The following is an 18,868-nucleotide window of genomic DNA, read 5'->3' on the forward strand; positions in this document are numbered from 1 at the left end:
AAACTAAATTTTACAAGTCAAATATGATGGAGGCTAAGGTTGGGGACTAGTGTATTGCTATAGGCTGCCCCAGGTCATAACAAAAATGTCCATGATGTCTGTTATGGACCTGGTGGTTAGGAGCACCCGGAACGACCTGATGGTTAAACTCACACAGGACAAGCTCTGGGAAGTGGGAACTCTGCTGACCGCAACCCCTAATCCTATCACACAACTAGAAATAGCCGTGGAGCGTACCTAACTCGGCCTAGACGCCTCTTCACAGCCTAAGAGCTAACTAGCCCTAGAAATAGAAAATAAAGCCTACCTTGCCTCAGAGAAATTCCCCAAAGGAAAAGGCAGCCCCCCACATATATTGACTGTGAGTTAAGATGAAGTCACAAACACAGAAATGAAACAGGTTTCAGCAAAGGGAGGCCAGACTTACTAAACAGACTGAGGATATGAAAGGTATCTTTGCGGTTAGCACAAAAACTACAAAAAGACCACGCAGAGTGTGCAAAAAGACCTCCGCACCGACTCACGGTGCGGAGGTGCCACTCTGCATCCCAGAGCTTCCAGCTAGCAAGGCAAAATCATGATAGCAAGCTGGACAAGAAAACAATGAACAAATAATTAACTAGCAGGGACTTAGCTTCTGCTGGAGTAGACAGGTCACCAGAAAGATCCAAGAGCGAACTGAACCAGTAAAAGAACATTGACAGCTGGCATGGAGTAACGATCTGAGTGCAGTTAAATAGAGCAGCCAGCCAAAGAATAAACTCCGTCACCTGTGGAAGGAACCTCAGAAGCAGCAGCTCCACTCACAGCCACCAGAGGGAGTCCATGGACAGAACTCGCCGAAGTACCATTCATGACCACAGGAGGAAGTTCGATAACAGAATTCACAACAGATGTCCAAAATTTAATGGGAGTGATAAGGATTGACAGCATTGGCCAAAGACCTGCACATCTGCCAATGATATATTATTTTACGAGTGCTGTGCATAATGGCATGAAGTGCGTGTTTCAGCAAATTGGGTTGGGAAGGGATAACCACTATTCATGTGGCTACTGATTGCTCAAATGTATAATGCTTCTAATGTAGTTGATAATAGTGTCAGGCCATGGAAATGCCATATTTATAGGGGTAATTTATTTAACTTATAGGTAAGGGCACTGATTACTGATTGGGAGCTAACTAATTACCTTGTTTACAATGCTTTTTGAATGGCAGATTTTATGTCCAATTTTGTGTGGTGGGCTTTGAAAAAGAACTCATTGTTCGAAACGTGTAGCCTGCTGCTACTCATTCTCCTGTGAACCATGTCATTGGACTTTGGATTTTATTCTCAATAAATCTTGATATTTTTGGAAGCTGGATTTCTTTTCCTGTTTGCCTTACAATTATAGTAGTTGTTCTCAATCAGCTTATTCATTCTATAAATGCAGAAACACTGAATAAGAGTTATTGCTATATGTTTGCTTTGAACCCCTTCCCAAAATAAGCTGCATATGCGAGTCGGCAGCGGGTATGCGGTGCGAGGTCAGAGACTGAGCCTGCCCCATGAGCCACATGCCGACCCTGATCCTGCCCCATTAAAATTCAGCCTGAGGCTGTTCTTCTTACTATATTCTCTAATACTTTCTTATTGTAGTATATAGGACAGAAAATCAATTTGGCAATTAGTGATGAGTGAATGTACTCGTTACTCGAGATTTCTCGAGCACGCTCGGGTGTCCTCCGAGTAATTTTTAGTGCTCGGAAATTTAGTTTTCTTTGTCTCAGCTGAATGATTTACATCTGTTAGCCAGTATAAGTACATGTGGGGGTTGCCTGGTTGCTGGGGAATCCCCACATGTAATTATGCTGGCTAACAGATGTAAATCATTCAGCTGAGACAAAGAAAACTAAATTTCCTAGCACTAACTAAAAAATACTCGGAGGACACCCGAGCGTGCTCGGGAAATCTCGAGCAACGAGTATATTCGCTCATCACTATTGGCAATGAATAAGAACCGCAAGGTTTGAAGTGAGTCTGCTTATTCTTACTGATACCTGGTAGGGCTAGTGACATTTATGCTGTATGCCACTATGCTGTTTTTAAAGAATTTGCTTAAAAAAATTACGGATTTTATGGGACAAAAAGAGCTGGAGTGCCTCTTTGATCGTTTTCTAATATTGCTGCACTACAGACTCCCCGTGCTCTGGGTCCTGGATGATCAATGGGTGAGCTTTTTATTTCCTTATATTTCTAAAAAATCAGATAGTTGCAGGACATAGGTCCAAATCACCTAGATGGAGTAAAAAAAACTTTTGAAAAATGAACCAACTATTTAATTACCCGCCTTTTTCCTACATTGAGGGTATGTGCACACGTCAGGATTTTTAGCGTTTTTTTTGCGGATTTTCGCCATAAAAATGCTATAAATCCGGTAAAAAAACGCTAACATTATGCATCCTATCATTTAGAATGCATTCCGCATTTTTTGTGCAGATGTTAGCGTTTTTTTCCGCAAAAAAAACGCATCCCGCAAAAAATCCGGACATGCTCATTCTTTTTCCGGATTTTTTGCGGATTTGCTATCAAAAAGGTCATTCAGGAAAAAAAAAATCCGCAAAAAATCCGCGCAAAATCCACGCAAAAAACGCGTAAATTCCGCAAGAAATCTGCGCGAAAAAAGACGCGGATTTCTGGCAGAATTCTCAGGATTTTGTCAGGAAATAATCCTAACGTGTGCACATACCCTAAAAATAAACATATCAGAAAATGTAAGAAATAAACTTAATTGCTATCACCACATCCATAAAGTCTAGTTCTAAAATCTAATATATGATTTATCAAAATTTAAAATTAAGTAAACGCCATAAAGAAAAAAAATCGAAATACCAGAATAGCGTTTTTTTTGGTCTCTGCAACTCCGCAAAAAAAAAACATAAAATGAATTCTGTGAAATCAAACCTCCCTAAAACATGGCATTAAGCAATACATTGTATTGTAAAGAAATGGTTGTCATTTAAAACTTCAACTTGTCCTGCAAAAAATCAAGCCCTTGTATGTCTATGTCAGCAGAGAAATGCAAACATCAAGGCTCTTGGAAGCAGGGGAGGAGAAGATGTAAAATTGAAAATTGGCGAGAAAGGGTTAAGATTAGCGATGAGCGAACGTGCTTGGATAGCACACTATCCGAGCACGCTCGGGTGTTATCCATGTATCTCGGGTGGGCTCGACCAATATGTTCAAGTCCCCGCAGCTGCATGATTTGGGACCGTTAGGGAATCCCCACATGTGTTGAGGCTTTCTAACAAACAGGCAATCACTGCATGTGATGTGGCTGTTTGACAGCCGCAAATCATGCAGACGCGGGGACTTGAACATAATATGCAAGCACGCCCAAGATACTCGGATAGCACCCGAGCGTGCTAGGACAGCACGTTATCCGAGCATGTTCCCTCATCAGTAGTTAAGGTTCTAAATATTTCTCTGACAGCTTCCAAATCCAGCATGATTAAACATTTTCTTTAATAGCCTATGCATAGAACTTGGGTACAGAAGGCTTAAAAATATATTGCAAAATAAAAAAATATATAATAAAATAATTAATTTTTCATGTTAGAGATGACGTGACCTTGTTAGATTAAGTAAACATGGGTAAAACACAAAAACATACTGTAGCAGATTTAAGATAAATTGTTGCTGCTGGGTTAAATTTTCCCTTAAATGCTGATGTCCCATTCATTAGTAGTGTCCATTACATGACATTTTGATCTTTGACCAGTCCATGGCTGTATTTTTAGCACAAGGCATGAGGCTGTGGTGTTCTTTAGCTTGAGCACATAATATTCAGCCTATCAACGGCTTATTGACCTGCAGACTCGCTAACACAATACATGTAATGTAACAGGACATATGTACATAGCAGACATATTTTAGCTGTATAATTTGTACCATATTATGTTAGAGTCTATCTCTGAACAACCAGTTATGTAGACCTGACTCCCAATAACAAACTTTCGGTTTAGACAGTTTTTCTCACAATTATAAGGCACATATCCTTAGGCACTTTCTACTCCAAACTGACCCATAACTAGGCTTTGCTCAACCTTTACATGGGTCAGTTACCTGCCTCAACTCTATATCTATATAGACTGACCAAAACAAAGTCACCTGGTGATGTGCCAACTGGCATGCAGCATCTGGAACATATGCAGCCACAGCCCTCCTTTAGCCTCATCTCTGCCTTAATAAATAGTCCCAAATATTACCATGCACTTTGTAATTATAATAAATAATACTGATAGAATTTGCTGAAATTGATGCTGGGTATCCAAACATTCTAGTCTTGTAATGCCTAACAAATACATCTATTCAGATTCAAATTAATATATTAAACACCTTCTTCTCCACAGTATTCACGGTGGAAAATAAAATGCTAGGTGAAGTGCCGAGAGTCAAAGAAAACCCTATATTAAGGGTCACCAATTTAATCCAAGAAGAGGTGCAAAACTGGCTAAATAAGATTAAAATAAATAAATCTCTGGGTCCGTATTGCATACACCCACAAATACTAAGAGAATTAAGTAATGTAATAGACAACCCATTATTTCTTATATTTAGGGACTCTATACCGACAAGGTCTGTTCCACAGAACTGGTGCATAGCAAATGTGGTACCAATATTCAAAAAGGGCTCTAAAAGTGCACTTGGAAATTATAGGCCAGTAAGTCTAACCTCTATTTTTGGTAAAATCTTTGAATTGTTTCTGAGGGATGCTATTCTGGATTATCTCAATGAGAATAACTGTTTAGCTCCATATCAGCATGAGTTTATGAGGAATTGCGCCTGTCAAACCAATCTAATCAGATTTTAGGAAGAGGTAAGCTATAGACTGGACAAATGTGAGTCATTGGACGTGGTATATGTTGATTTTTCCAAAGCGTTTGATACCGTGCCACACAAGAGATTGGTACACAAAATGAGAATGCTTGGTCTGGAGGAAAATGTGTGTAAATGGGTAAGTAACTGGCTTAGTGATAGAAAGCAGAGGGTGGTTATAAATGGTATATTCTCTAACTGGGTCGCTGTGACCAGTGGGGAACCGCAGGGTTGGTGTTGGAACCTATTCTATCCAACATCTTTATTAACGATCTGGTAGAAGGTTTACACAGTAAAATATCGATATTTGCAGATGATACAAAACTACGTAAAGCATTCAATACAAGAGAAGGTAGTACTCTGCTACAGATGGATCTGGATAAGTTGGAAACTTGGACCAAGAGGTGGCAGATGCAGTATAACAATGATAAATGTAAGGTTATACAGATGGGAAGAAGGAATCAATATCTCCATTACACACTGAACGGAAACCACTGGGTAAATCTGACAGGGAGAAGGACTTGGGGATCCTAGTTAATGATAAACTTACCTGGAGCAGCCAGTGCCAGGCAAACAGGATCATGGGGTGCATTAAAAGAGCTCTGGATACACATGATGAGAGCATTATACTGCCTCTGTATAAATCCCTGGTTAGACCGCACATGGAGTACTGTGTACAGTTTTGGACACCGGTGCTCAGGAAGGATATAATGGAACTAGAGCGACTACAAAGGAGGGCAACAAAATTACTAAAGCGGATGGGGGACCTTCAATACCCAGAGATATTAGCAAAATCTTGATTATATAGTCTAGAAAAAAGACGACTGAGGGGCGATTTAATAACCACGTATAAGTATATAAGGGGACGATACAAATATCTCTCCGAGGATCTGTTTATACAAAGGAAGGTCACGGTCACAAGGGGGTATTCTCTGTATCTGGAGGAAAGAAGGTTTTTCCACCAACATAGAAGAGGATTCTTTACTATTAGGGCAGTGAGAAGCTGGAATTCCTTGCCTGAGGAGGTGGTGATGGCGGACTCAGTCGAGGAGTTTAAGAGAGGCCTGGATGTCTTCCTTTAGCGTAACAATATTGTATCTTACAGTTATTAGGTTCTTTAGAAGGATATAGATCTGGGGATTTATTCTGATGGACTATAGGCTAAACTAGATGGATAAATGTCTATTTTTGGCCTTGCTTACTATGTTACTATGTTACTGTACAAAGAGCTTACATATTATAGTTACTGGTGCGCAAGTAAAAAAATCAGTTACTTTATTATAGCTCTCTTAAAAATTCACATATAAAACTGTCATATTACCAGCTTAATACTGCAAATCAAATCCGGAATATAACCAGCATACAGAATGAAATCATAATGGATGGTGTTAGATTTCCTCTGCTGTTTCAACCCTCATAGGATAACTGGGAAGTTGGGCCCTTAACAGTTGCCCAATTTGCACTCCCTGAAACTAGTCCTGTAAGAAAGTTAAGAAGGCTTAAAGAGAACCTTTCTGCACAGTTTTGTAATGTAAAGACATGGCTGTAATTGTACTGTAATACTGATTACATTGATACCTTTAGTGAAGTATCGATGATCCGATAGCTGCTACTGCACAAGTGCAGGCGGGCCATCTTGATAGAGAAAAACGTCCTCCTCCAAGATGGGGCCACCGGAGCCTGTGCAAAAGCAGCTATCGGCGATAACCATATTGGGGAAATAACTTTTTTTCTCCAGCAAGATGGAGCCACCGACACGTGTGCAGTGGCAGATATCGCATCACCGATAATTCACTAAAGGTATCAATGTAATCAATATTACAGCACAATTACACAGCCATGCCTTTACTTTACAAACCCGTGCAGAAAGGTTCTCTTTAAGTAATTGACTGATGAGGGCTGATGGAGGCCGTGGCCGTCATTGTGGAACCCATAGTGAGCACATGGTACATACACCTCTGATTCCAGCGCATGGAATACACTGCTCAAAAAAATAAAGGGAACACTTAAACAACAGAACATACAGTAACTCCAAGTAAATCAAATTTCTGTGAAATCAAACTGTTCACTTAGGAAGTTTGACAATCAATTTCACATGCTGTTGTGCAAATGGAATAGACAACAGATGGAAATTATTGGCAATTATCAAGACACACTCAATAAAGGAGTGGTTCTGCATGTGGGGACCACAGACCACATCTCAGTACCAATGCTTTCTGGCTGATGTTTTGGTCACTTTTGAATGTTGGTTGTGCTTTCACACTCGTGGTAGCATGAGATGGACACTACAACCCACACAAGTGGCTCAGGTAGTGCAGCTCATCCTGGATGGTACATCAATGCGAGCTGTGGCAAGAAGGTTTGCTGTGTCTGTCAGCGTAGTGTCCAGAAGCTGGTGGTGCTACCAGGAGACAGGCCTCTACACCAGGAGACATGAAGGGGGCTGTAGGAGGGCAACAACCCAGCAGCAGGACTGCTACTTCAGCCTTTGTGCAAGGAGGAACAGGAGGAGCACTGCCAGAGCCCTGCAAAATGGCCTCCAGCAGGCCACAAATGTGCATGTGTCTGCACAAACGGTTAGAAACCAACTCAATGAGGATGGTCTGAGTGCCCAATGTCCACAGATGGGGTTGTGCTCACAGCCCAACACCGTGCAGAACGCTTGGCATTTGCCATAGAACACCAGGTTTGGAAAATTCACCACTGGCGCACTGTGCTCCTCACAGATGAAAGCAGGTTCACACTTAGCACAGGTGACAGATGTGACAGAGTCTGGAGACGCCGTGGAGAGCGATCTGTTGCCTGCAACATCCTTCAGCATGACCGATTTGGCAGTGGGTCAGAAATGGTGTGGGGTGGCATTTCTCTGGAGGGCTACACAGCCCTCCATGTGCTTGCCAGAGGTAGCCTGTCTGCCATTAGGTACCGAGATGAGATCCTAAGACCCCCTTGTGAGGCCATATGCTGGTGCGGTTGTCCCTGGGTTCCTCCTAATTCAGGACAATGCCAGACCTCATGTGGCTGGAGTGTGTCAGCAGTCCATGCAAGATGAAGGCATTGAAGCTATGGACTGGCCCGCCTGTTCCCCTGACCTGAATACGATTGAACACATCTGGGACATCTTGTCTCACACCATCCACCAACATCACATTGCACCACAGACTGTCCAGGAGTTGGCGGATGGTTTAGTCAAGGTCTGGGAGGAGATCCCTTAGGAGACCATCCTCCGCCTCATCAGGAGCATGCCCAGGTGTTGGAGGGAAATCATACATGTGGAGACCACACACACAACTGAGAATAATTTCCTTTTCTTGAGGCATTTCCACTTAAGTTGGATCAGCCTGTAACTTAATTTTCCACTTTGATTTTGAGCATCATTCCAACTCCAGACCCCCGTGCGATATTAGCTTTGATTTACGTTGTTCATTATTAGGTTTTATTGTTCTCAACACATTCCACTATGTAATGAATAAAGATTTACAACTGGAATATTTCATTCAGTGATATCTAGGATGTGGGATTTTAGTGTTCCCTATATTTTTTGAGCAGTATATATATATATATATAGATATATGTATATCTATATATATATATATATATATACACGTACATACACAGGGTGGCCTAAATAAAATGGGAGTGGTTGGTGATATCAACTTCCTGTTTGTGGCACATTAGTATATGGGAGGGGGGAAACTTTTCAAGATGGGTGGTGACCATTGTGGCCATTTTGAAGTCAGCCCCCTTCCCCAGTTATTATTGGTTACCAAATTGAGCCAAAATTAATCCCATATGTTCATGGAAATGGACATGGAAATGTCTTTATGAATTTTAATTTTGCTCTACGACAATCAGCATTTGAAGTTTTCTGCTAACTAGATTTCGGTGCACAGGGGCTGGGTTTTCTCCTCCCTGTGTGTGATTTCTTAGCTCCTATGCCTACCTCTGTTTAAAGGGGAGATTTTAAACAGAGCAGGCAGGTCACTGAAAAAGCAGTGACCTGTCATTCAAAGACAAGAGTCATGGGCTGGGAAATCACAGAGATCACAGACAGGGAGGAGAAGATGCAGTGCAGAGTCCAGCCCCATGGGCATCAAAATCTAGTTAGCAGAAAAGTTAAAATTAAAATAAAGAACTACAAAAGCAGATTTCTTCACCAAAGGTATCAATTTATTCTGTATTACAGCCATGTCTTTGCTTTACATTACAAAATCGTGCTGATAGGTTCTCATTAAAATGCATACAACTGATTTACTTTACTATTCTAGTATGTGTCATATGTAAAACAACACACAAAAAAATCTGGCTCAGGAGAACTAAACCCTAACTAGAAAAGGTCTCATCCCTAGGAACCTTAACCATCACACCTACTGTACATGTGATTTTTTTTTTTTGTAGATGTTTTTATTTTCTATATGTCTACATAGTTTTCTACACTAATGTTTTCTACAAAAACTTCGTGCATTAACATAGTGATGGGGCCTTCTTTTGCAAATAAAACAGCCTTCACAATTATGTAATGATTTTGGAGTGTCTCTTGGAAATATTTTCTGTCGACAGGTAGTTGCTAACTATCTGCTAGTGCTGCCCTAGGCCAATCTCACCCAACTCAGAGTGGTCATGGACTGCTGCCTCTGGAATTTTCCAGCTACTTGTGACGTCACATTAATACAGCACTTCTTTCTGTTTTGGCTCTGCTCTGCCAATGGGGTGTCACTGCCGATGTCCTGCTGTTTGACAGTCAGCTCCTCCTAATGCAGAGGAAATACTGCTTTCAAGCAATATGACATCAGTGCTGATGCCCGGTGATGTCACAGGAAGCAGGAGAGTCACTGGCAGGAGCGGTCCATGATTGTTCTGATCCAGGAGGGATCAGCTGAGGGCAGTACAGGCAGGCAGTGTGCAACTACCTGCCGACAAATGCATAGCCCCACAGAAAAAAAATAAAATCCAAACATTCACTTTAATGTTGAACAAGCTGTTTTTTCTCACAGGTGCCATTCTAGTTCACCCCAAGAGAGTTTGATGGGGTCAGGTCTTCTTGCAGGTCTCACCATATTTGTTAAACCAAATTTACCTTTATGGAACTTGTGTTCTGACCTGGTGGAATTGACCTTTCCTGAACTGTTGCCACAAAGTCGGAAGCATAAAATTGTCTAATATGTCCCTCAATGATGAAAAATTACAATTATCCTTCACTGAATATAAGGGGGCTAGCCCAAAACCCACGAAACGGCCCTCATACCAGTATTCATTTTCATCCAAAATATGTCAAAATCTTCTGTTTTGATCATCAGGTCTTTTAACAGAGTGTGATGAAGATTATTCTTTTTATTGTTGATTTTTGTATTTTTTTCCCAAGAAACTGGGATTTCACATATTACCGTTCAGTAAATAACTTTATACTTTTGCATAAATGTCCAAATGTCATAGAATGACATCTATCTCTGTAACTAAATAAATTATAATCACCAAACATTAACTACCTCTCTAATTTACTGATATTTCAAAATTTGTACATTATGGGTCAAAAAACTGCTAATCTTGTAAGTGTGAAGTGATCTGCCATGATGTCTTTCCCGTGTTTATTGCTGAGCGCTATAATCGTTTTTTCACGGCTGAATTTAGCTGCATCTTTCTATAAATCTTGGAATGCTTAAAGTCACACGGTAGCAATGAAATGTTTTCTGAGAGACTATAAACATCTTAAAATCTAAGAGGCAAGAACATAAATAGAGCTGTAAAGGTGCGGAAAGGAAAACAAAACTGATGTGCTGCTTTTAAATGCACTTTTTTTTTACATTTGATTGGTAAAATCATGGGCCATAAACCAATGAAACCTGATCACACATGTGACAGGAGAAATATAAAATATGAATATACTGGAAAGGTTAAACTTTATTATTCTCCTCTATGGACCTCCATCGCTGGTAACTAAAAAGGATAAAGCTATCTGTTCTCTTGTGTTTTCAGCAGAGAGGACATTAATCCTGTGAGTACTGTCATACTGTAATGGACTTATAATTGGAGATTTAACATGCACTTTTCTGGGAATTGTTTGATTTCGCAGATGAAAAAACTCAATCTTTTTATGATTATCTGATTTTAATTTTAAAACATTTTCTGCCACCAACGAATAATATCAAACGTGTCCCATATGTTCGTCTGGGTTGTAATATTCTCGATTACATTCCAAGTAGAAAGTCATGAAAGGTCTGAATTTCTTTACTACTGTTTCAAATATTTTATTGGCAAGTGCTACCTTCAAACCGCCTAATCATTAGCTTCCACAGTTTATTTGCTGTTTATATACTTTTATATGCCATTCTGAAATAAAGCAAATGACCTTAAACTAACACAGTAGCGAAATAGCACTCACTACAGTCAATGATACAGGTCATTAGCCAGGGGAAGGACTTACAGAATAATTTAGCTGTGCAAATAATGTACTGTAGTTGTAACATTTTGGGAGTATGGTGATGGAAATACGAGCTACCGTGTTAGACGTAGGGGCTGAAGGTGAATAAAAGCTAGTTGTAACCTTTCGAAAATTGTGAAATAATAAATTCCAACTTTTCTAAAACCATAACAATGTTGAGTAGTAACACAAATAAAAGACCATATTAAAGAAAATGTTTTTTTCTAACATACTGTATTATAAAAAAGAACTGCCGTCAGCTGTGTAGAAGTTCACCCCAAGGTGTTTTTCAAGTGCACTGATGCCTGTCATAATGTATTCTGTCCTATTCCACATGTAAAGAGCAGGCTGTCTCTTGTTAAACATTGCTATATTGGTAATAAGTCCCTAAACCATCAGACCAATGAAAATGCCACTTTTTACATGGGAGGGTGGAGAGCCTTTAGATGGATGCTCCTATCCAGTCCCATTGCCCAAGCTGGTTGGGTTGGAACTGGTTTCTTGCCGTATAAATATTAAATTTGCTTACCTTAGCTTATTAAGTTGGTAAAATCTTTCGTACTTACTGTATTCTGTCCTGTAGACTTTAGAGCTTGATTAACATTTTAAGACCAAGCCAAATAGGTCCAGCCAACTGAGTTGGCGTTCTTTATTATTATGTCCTCTGAAAAAGAAGAGCACCAGAACACATTAAATGCTTGTAGAGAAACAAAGAGGGCGAAAAGTCGCGTTTCATTTGTTATCAACCAAGCTGTTAATCGAAGCATTTTCACCTCTACAGTCTCCCCGGCTGCAGAGCGCATCCGCTTCATCTTGGGGGAAGATGATGATGGCCCAGCTCCTCCACAGCTCTTCACCGAGCTTGATGAACTTTTATCTGTTGACGGACAAGAAATGGAATGGAAGGAAACTGCCAGGTAAGACCTTCACAAATGCCTCTACATTGTAAACTTTCCAAATAATCAAATCAAAATCACAAATTGTTAAAGTCATTGTCTAATAGGGGTCCAACAACAACGGTAAGTCTTTAATTATTATACTTTTTGACATGCCTACGGTAGGAGAGGAAACCTAGCACATCCATAATTAGATAAAGAATAACTGATAGTATACTTAATAAATTCATAGCCAGTAATAGGATTATTGAAGCTCTTTACTTCATGGTCAAATGCCCATTTTACATGGAAGGGTCATGGTAGCTATTGGCCATTTTTGCAAATAGTTTCATAATATTTTAATTGTTATTACCAAAATAAAGCATTTTTGACTCAATGGTTAAGTGTTCTATTTCACAGCGAGAATTGATAAATTAGCATGAGATTCTATTTCAATTTTTGAACTGCCCGAACCTAGGATTAAAAACTTCTTTAGAGCTGTCTGTCATCTGTCATGAGTTACTATTGGAGATTTCCAATGCTGGTAATATAGAACAGTTATAGTGCGATTGCATACTAAAAAATCCAAAAAGAAAAACGTAGCACCACCAAGACCACTACATAGAACACAATCCAATATTTATAATCCCAGATAATCTTTTTATATTATATCATCCATGTAAAGCATATATGCTGTTTTTGTCCATTAACTGTATGTTTAACATCAACTGTGCAGTATTCCAAAGTTATAAAGGACTAGATGGTGTCTCCCATATACTGGTGTAGATATACTAAAGAAAAACATTTTTAACCTAACCTGATTTTCTCTTGCACATTCACAATTTCCTTGCTCAATAGCAGGATGTCAAATTGCTAACTTTTTAGTAATAATTGATATTGATATAAATTGTGGGTGCTAAGAGGTTGCAAGCTTCGTGAATTTGTTATGTATCTTTTTCAGGGAAATCTTACATGTCTTTCAATCCTATTTCTGTAAATATTTAATTTGTGGTATATAAGATGGTTTCTAGAACTTTACCTGTTCATCCTTCTTTAGTAGTTTCATTGCTGGGGGATGTATGATGGTGTGTTATAATGTGAATTCTGTATTAGTCTAAGTGTGGAACATTGATCCATACTTGGAAAGTCAACAATATCATGGTTTTTGTTTTCTTCTGAGAATATTAGTAAACATTTTGGCACCCAAATTGGTTGCTCGTTGAGCCCTTCTTGGACTCTGAGAGTAAAGTTCAGCAATTTCATTGCTAATCACATTCCTAAAAATCGCGTGTTATTATGTGCTGAGTATATGGGCATAGAATCATGGGTACACAGGTACACTAGAGTAAGGATTTAAAAAAAAACTATATATACTTAAAGCTTAGAAATGTGGTGTTGTAATAACTGATGTAAACCTTAAAGGCCCTGAGACACACTAGAATAATGCCATCCAAACCTGTTGATTTCGGGTCTTCCCACTCTTCCCAAACGGTTCATGTCAGAGATAAAAATTGTTGGGCATATGGACTGTTCCATTTATTTTTCCAGAAGATAAGACACTGCACTCTCCCCTTGAGAACACATGCAGACTTGGGATAAACTAAGCCTATATGTGTATGGTGATATTGGGAGGAAAAGATATTGGACTAAAAGCTTTTTAAGTCTGGATTCAGATGGCCTTTATAATAATAATGACTAGCTAAGTTCATCTCAATGTGCTTGTCTAAAAGTGCCTGCCATTACATGAACAGTTCTAAACTCTGATTAAAGCTTTCTGTGGGACAATATAGCTCCTATACAATGAATGTTCCATAGTTTTTTTTCCATGGTGACTTTTTTTGGTATCAACTTTAATCTGTGGGTGGAGAGTGTGCACTAATAGCTAATATGACCAGCACCACAACTCCTGCCTCCTTCACATTAGTGCCTGCTCTGCCCTGTGTTCCGATTGTGTGCAATGAGTGGTGAGTGCGTTATTCTATATACGGTGCCAGAGGGCAGTCTGCACTGCTCAGCAACAAGTGATGTGAGGTGAGTGCTTTCTCATCACCTGCTGCTGCCGGCTTCTATTGATCTCATTGCACTCACCACTCTCTCAGCCGCAGAGTGGTCAATGAGATGAATAGAAGTCGGCAGCAGGAGGTGATGAGAAAGCACACACTTCACATCACTTGTTGCTGAGCAGTGCAGACTGCCCTCTTGCACCGTCTATAGAATAACGCACTCACCACTCACCAGGTATGGGATAACGCACGCACAGCAAAACCAGCACAATCAGACTGTGAGAACACACACACACAAATTGGGCTCAAGATGCTGGAGTCCAGAGGAAGGAAATGAAGAGCTGCACCATGGAGCTGTGTGAGGAGAGGACTGAAGGGCTGCACAATGGATCCGTGTACAGATGGGAATGAGGACCCATGACTCAGTGTGAGGGCTCTGAGGATGTATTTTGGAAAGGATTGATGTAACTTGAGTGGGGCTGCATAGGGAAAGTGATGATGAGGGGCTTTGTGGAGAAGGGTGATGATGAGGGCTTGATTGGAGAAGGGGGGGTGATGAGGGGCTGAGTGGAGAAAGGGAAATGATGATAAGGGGCTGTATGGAGAAGGGGGATGATGAGGGGCTATGTGGAAGAGGGGGATGATGGGCTTTGTGGAAAAGAGGGGGTGATGAGGGGCTTTGTGGAAAAGAGAGGGGGATGAGGGGCTTTGTGGAAAAAGGGGTATAATGAGGGGCTTTGTGGAAAAGGGGGGATGATGCTGCGCTCACAGCAGCTCAATCCTGATTGGTTCTTAGCCTGGATGGTCGCATCCTGGCGCCGTCCAGGTTGAAAACTATTTATCCCCAGACATGGATTATGACGTGAGATAGAATGATGGACAGGTGAGGGATATGGTTGTGTTTTATTTTTGTTTTATTACAAGAGATGGTGGCTTCAATGGTATGGGCGATGACGTGAGTATGGTTTAATTTAGAATCATTAAAGGAGCCTGTGTCATTCTTTCAATTAAAGGACTTTATTCTGGCTGTGTGTTTATTTACAATATAACTATAGGATTAGTAATGCATACGTGTCTTATAGATGCTTCTCCATTACTAATCCTTGGGCTTGATGTCACCAGCCAATACAAAGGTGACATCAACCCCACAAATATGAACCCCACTTTCCACTGCTACAGGGCAAGTGAGAAGAGCCCAGCAAAATGCCAGAATTGGTGCATCTAATAGATGCGCCTTTTCTGGGCAGCAGTGAGCTGCTGTTTTTAAGCTATGATGGCCCAATATCAACCAGCCTGAAAATACCAGCCCCCAGCGTTCTGCTTTAGCAAGGCTGGTTGTCAAAATGGGGGGATCCTACATTGATTTTTAAAATTATTTATTTAAAAAATTAAAAAATAGGTTGGAGACCCCTTTATTCTTCAAGTCAGCCTTGCTAATGCTGATAGCTGATGGTTGTAGTCCCCAGCTGTGAGTTTGCCTAACTGGTTATCAAAAAGCAAGTGAAACACACACCATTTTTAAAATTAATTATTTATTTAGAGCGCAGGCTGAAAACTCCCATTAGCTGCTTCTGCTCTCAGAAGCAGTAATCCCATTAGCCAATGCCAGTGACCGGAGGTAACTTTATACCTTTGATCATAGCTGCAGACTCAAGCTGTCATTTGACAGCATGAGAACTGCGGCTGTCTGACCATCGGTAATGATTTTAGTGCCTATCAGAAGTGGTGTTTGCCGCGCTGTCATGCACATGACAGCGTGGCAAACACCGCATTTTCAGCCCCCTATTCAAGTGAATGGGGTCCGTGTAATATTTTGGTACCCTAACCCAAACTTTTTTTAACTGTTTGGCTGAGCCAGCCAGACCTTAACATCTAGGGGTATGCCCATCTGTAATCCTGTGAATGGTGTGAGTATGTCATATGTCTAGTGTATGACTGGTGTGTATGCTGTGTATTTTGTGTATGTATCCTTTTTCTAGCGTGCGACTATTGTGTATGTATCCTGTGTCTAGCGTGTTAATGGTGTGTATGTATCATGTGATGGGTGTGTATATATCCTGTGTCTAGCGTGTGACTGGTGTGTATGTGTCCAGTTTGTGACTCATGTGTATGCTGTGACTGATGTGTATGTATCGTGTGTCTAGTATATGGCTGGTGTGTATGTATCCTGTGTCTAGTGTGTAACTGATGTGTATGTGTTCTGTGTCTAGCATCTGACTGGTGTGTATGTGTCTAGTGTGTGACTGGTGTGTATGCTATGTAAGGTGTATGTGCCCTGTGTCTAACGTGTGACTGGAATGTACGTGTCCTGTGTCTATCGTGTGACTGGTGTGTATGTATCCTGTGTCTAGCGTGTAACTGATGTGTATGTGTCCTGTGTCTATCGTGTGACTGGTGTGTATGTGTCATATGTCTAGTGTGTGACTGGTGTGTATGTGTCCTGTGTCTAGCGTGTGACCGGTGTTTATGTGTCCTGTGTCTAGCATGTGACTGGTGTGTATGTGTCCTGTGTCTAGCATGTACCAAGTGTGTATGTGTCCATTGTGTGACTGGTATGTATGCTTTGTCTGGTGTGTATGCATCCTGTGCCTATCGTGTGACTGGTGTGTATGTTTCCTGTGTCTAGCGTTTAACTGATGTGTATGTTTCCTGTGTCTAGCGTGTGACTGGTATGTATGTGTCCTGTGTCTAATGTGTGACTGGTGTGTATGTGTCATGTGTCTAGCGTGTGACTGGTGTGTATGTGTCATGTGTCTAGCGTGTGACTGGTTTGTATGTGTCATTTGTCTTGCATGTGACTGGTTTCAATGTGTCATGTGCCTAGCATGTGAATCGTGTATGTATCCTGTGTCTAATGTGTGACTGGTGTGTATGTGTCAAGCGTTTGACTGATATGTATGTTTCCTGTGTCTAGCATGTGACTGGTGTGTATGTGTCCTGTGTCTAACGTGTGACTGGTGTGTGTGTCCTGTGTCTAGCGTGTGACTGATGTGTATGTTTCCTGTGTCTAGCGCGTGACTGGTGTGTATGTGTCCCGTGACTGGTGTGTATGTATCCTGTGTCTAGCATGTGACTGGTGTGTATTTGTCCTGTGTCTAGCGTGTGACTGGTGTGTATGTGTCCTGTGTCTAGTGTGTGACTGGTGTGTATGTGTCCTGTGTCTAGCATATGACTGGTATCTATGTGTCTTGTTTCTAGCGTGTGACCAGTGTGTATGTATCCTTTATCTAGCGTGTGACTGGTGTGTATGTGTCATGTGTCTAACGTGTGACTGATGTCTATGTTTCCTGTGTCTAGCGTGTGACTGATGTATCTGTTTCCTGTGTCTAGCGTGTGACTGGTGTGTATGTGTCCTGTGTCTAGCATGTGACTGGTGTGTATGTGTCATGTGTCTAGAGTGTGACTGGGGTGTATGTTTCCTGTGTCTAGCATATGACTTGTGTGTATGTGTCCTGTGTCTAGTGTGTGATTGGTGTGTATGTGTCCTGTGTCTAATGTGTGACTGTTGTGTATGTGGAACATGTGTAATTAATACAATTTTTCTGTGCTTATAAAATACTAGATGGAGGCCCGATGCTATCGCATCGGGAGGGCGGTAATGTCACGATGGGGGCAGGCTTTGCAGCATTGAGAATCTCTCCCCCATGTGCTCACCCACCTATCCACTCTCTCTTTCCCCATGTGCTGACTTCTCCCATCTGTGCTCCCCTCTTTGACCTGTCTACCCTAGGTGCTCCCCCTCTTGTTTGCTGTCTCTCTCCTTCCTGTGCTGTGTTCTCCCCTCATGTGCTGTCCCGTTGGAGCTTTCTCCCCCTTGTGTTCTGTCTCTCTCACCCCTCTGCACTTTCTCTCTCCCCATCTGCTGTCTTCTCCTCTCATGTCATCTCTTCTTTGACCTGTGTACCCCATGTGCTCTCCCCTTGTATGCTCTCTTTTCTCCAGCACTGTGCTGTCTTCTTCCTTCATGTGTTCTCTCGTTTGAGCTGTCTTTCCCCTGTGTGTCCTCTTTCCTGTTGCTCTTCAAGAATCTCATTTGCCCGTTGTTGCCTTCGAGGTTGTGTCTTTGCTGCTTTCCTTTCATTGTCTTTGGCATACTTTTAAGGAGGAGCCATGTTGGCCTTGATATTTGCTTTTTAAACGAAAGTTTATTTTAAAAATTGTCTGTGTCTGACCATGTAAAGAACATACCACAGGTCCTCAGCAGGGGAGGAAGCAAAAGACAATACAGACATTACAGCAGGAGGTCGTAGAGGATACATTTTGTGATGTATGAATACACTGTGATCCCCTGCTGTAATGTCAGTATTGTCTTTTGCTTCTCCCCCTGCCCAGGAGATGTGGTATGCTCCATACACGGCCAGACACAGAAAATTTTTAAAATTAACTTTCGTTCTTGGGCTAACCCCTTTAATGTGACTGGCTTCCTCTACCTGTAGACACGTCGTGCATCTACTGCCGGGATCAGCCGAATGATTCACTGCGCTTGCGTGGAATTCGTGCAGGTGCAGTAAATCTGATCGCCGCCATCTTTGTGCAGACAAATAGCGGCAGTCACATTAAAACTGCACACAAAAGAAAAAAGTATATTTCGGCTCACCCTTGCTATTCCATCCGAGGTGGTGAATATTGGCCCGAGCACGGAGACGAAGTGTTGCCAGTCGGGTGTTGGTTACTCTCCCCCACCGACCATGCCGGTCATGTTTCAGCAATGTTTTA

The 18,868-nt window shown here is 41.3% G+C and overlaps 1 protein-coding gene across 3 annotated transcripts in view; it reads left to right on the top strand.

The window, feature by feature from the left end:
* The window catches only part of SLC4A4 (solute carrier family 4 member 4), a 368,399-nt gene that overhangs the window by 242,204 nt on the left and 107,327 nt on the right, over nucleotides 1-18,868 (top strand). For all 3 annotated transcript variants that reach the window (XM_069743508.1, XM_069743505.1, XM_069743507.1), the window contains exon 5: nucleotides 12,056-12,191. In XM_069743508.1, the coding sequence (XP_069599609.1) occupies nucleotides 12,056-12,191 (136 nt within the window). The remainder of the gene's footprint in view (nucleotides 1-12,055; nucleotides 12,192-18,868) is intronic.

The sequence above is a fragment of the Ranitomeya imitator genome, chromosome 1 (assembly GCF_032444005.1).
Source record: "Ranitomeya imitator isolate aRanImi1 chromosome 1, aRanImi1.pri, whole genome shotgun sequence".
In the NCBI taxonomy this organism is placed as follows: domain Eukaryota; kingdom Metazoa; phylum Chordata; class Amphibia; order Anura; family Dendrobatidae; genus Ranitomeya; species Ranitomeya imitator.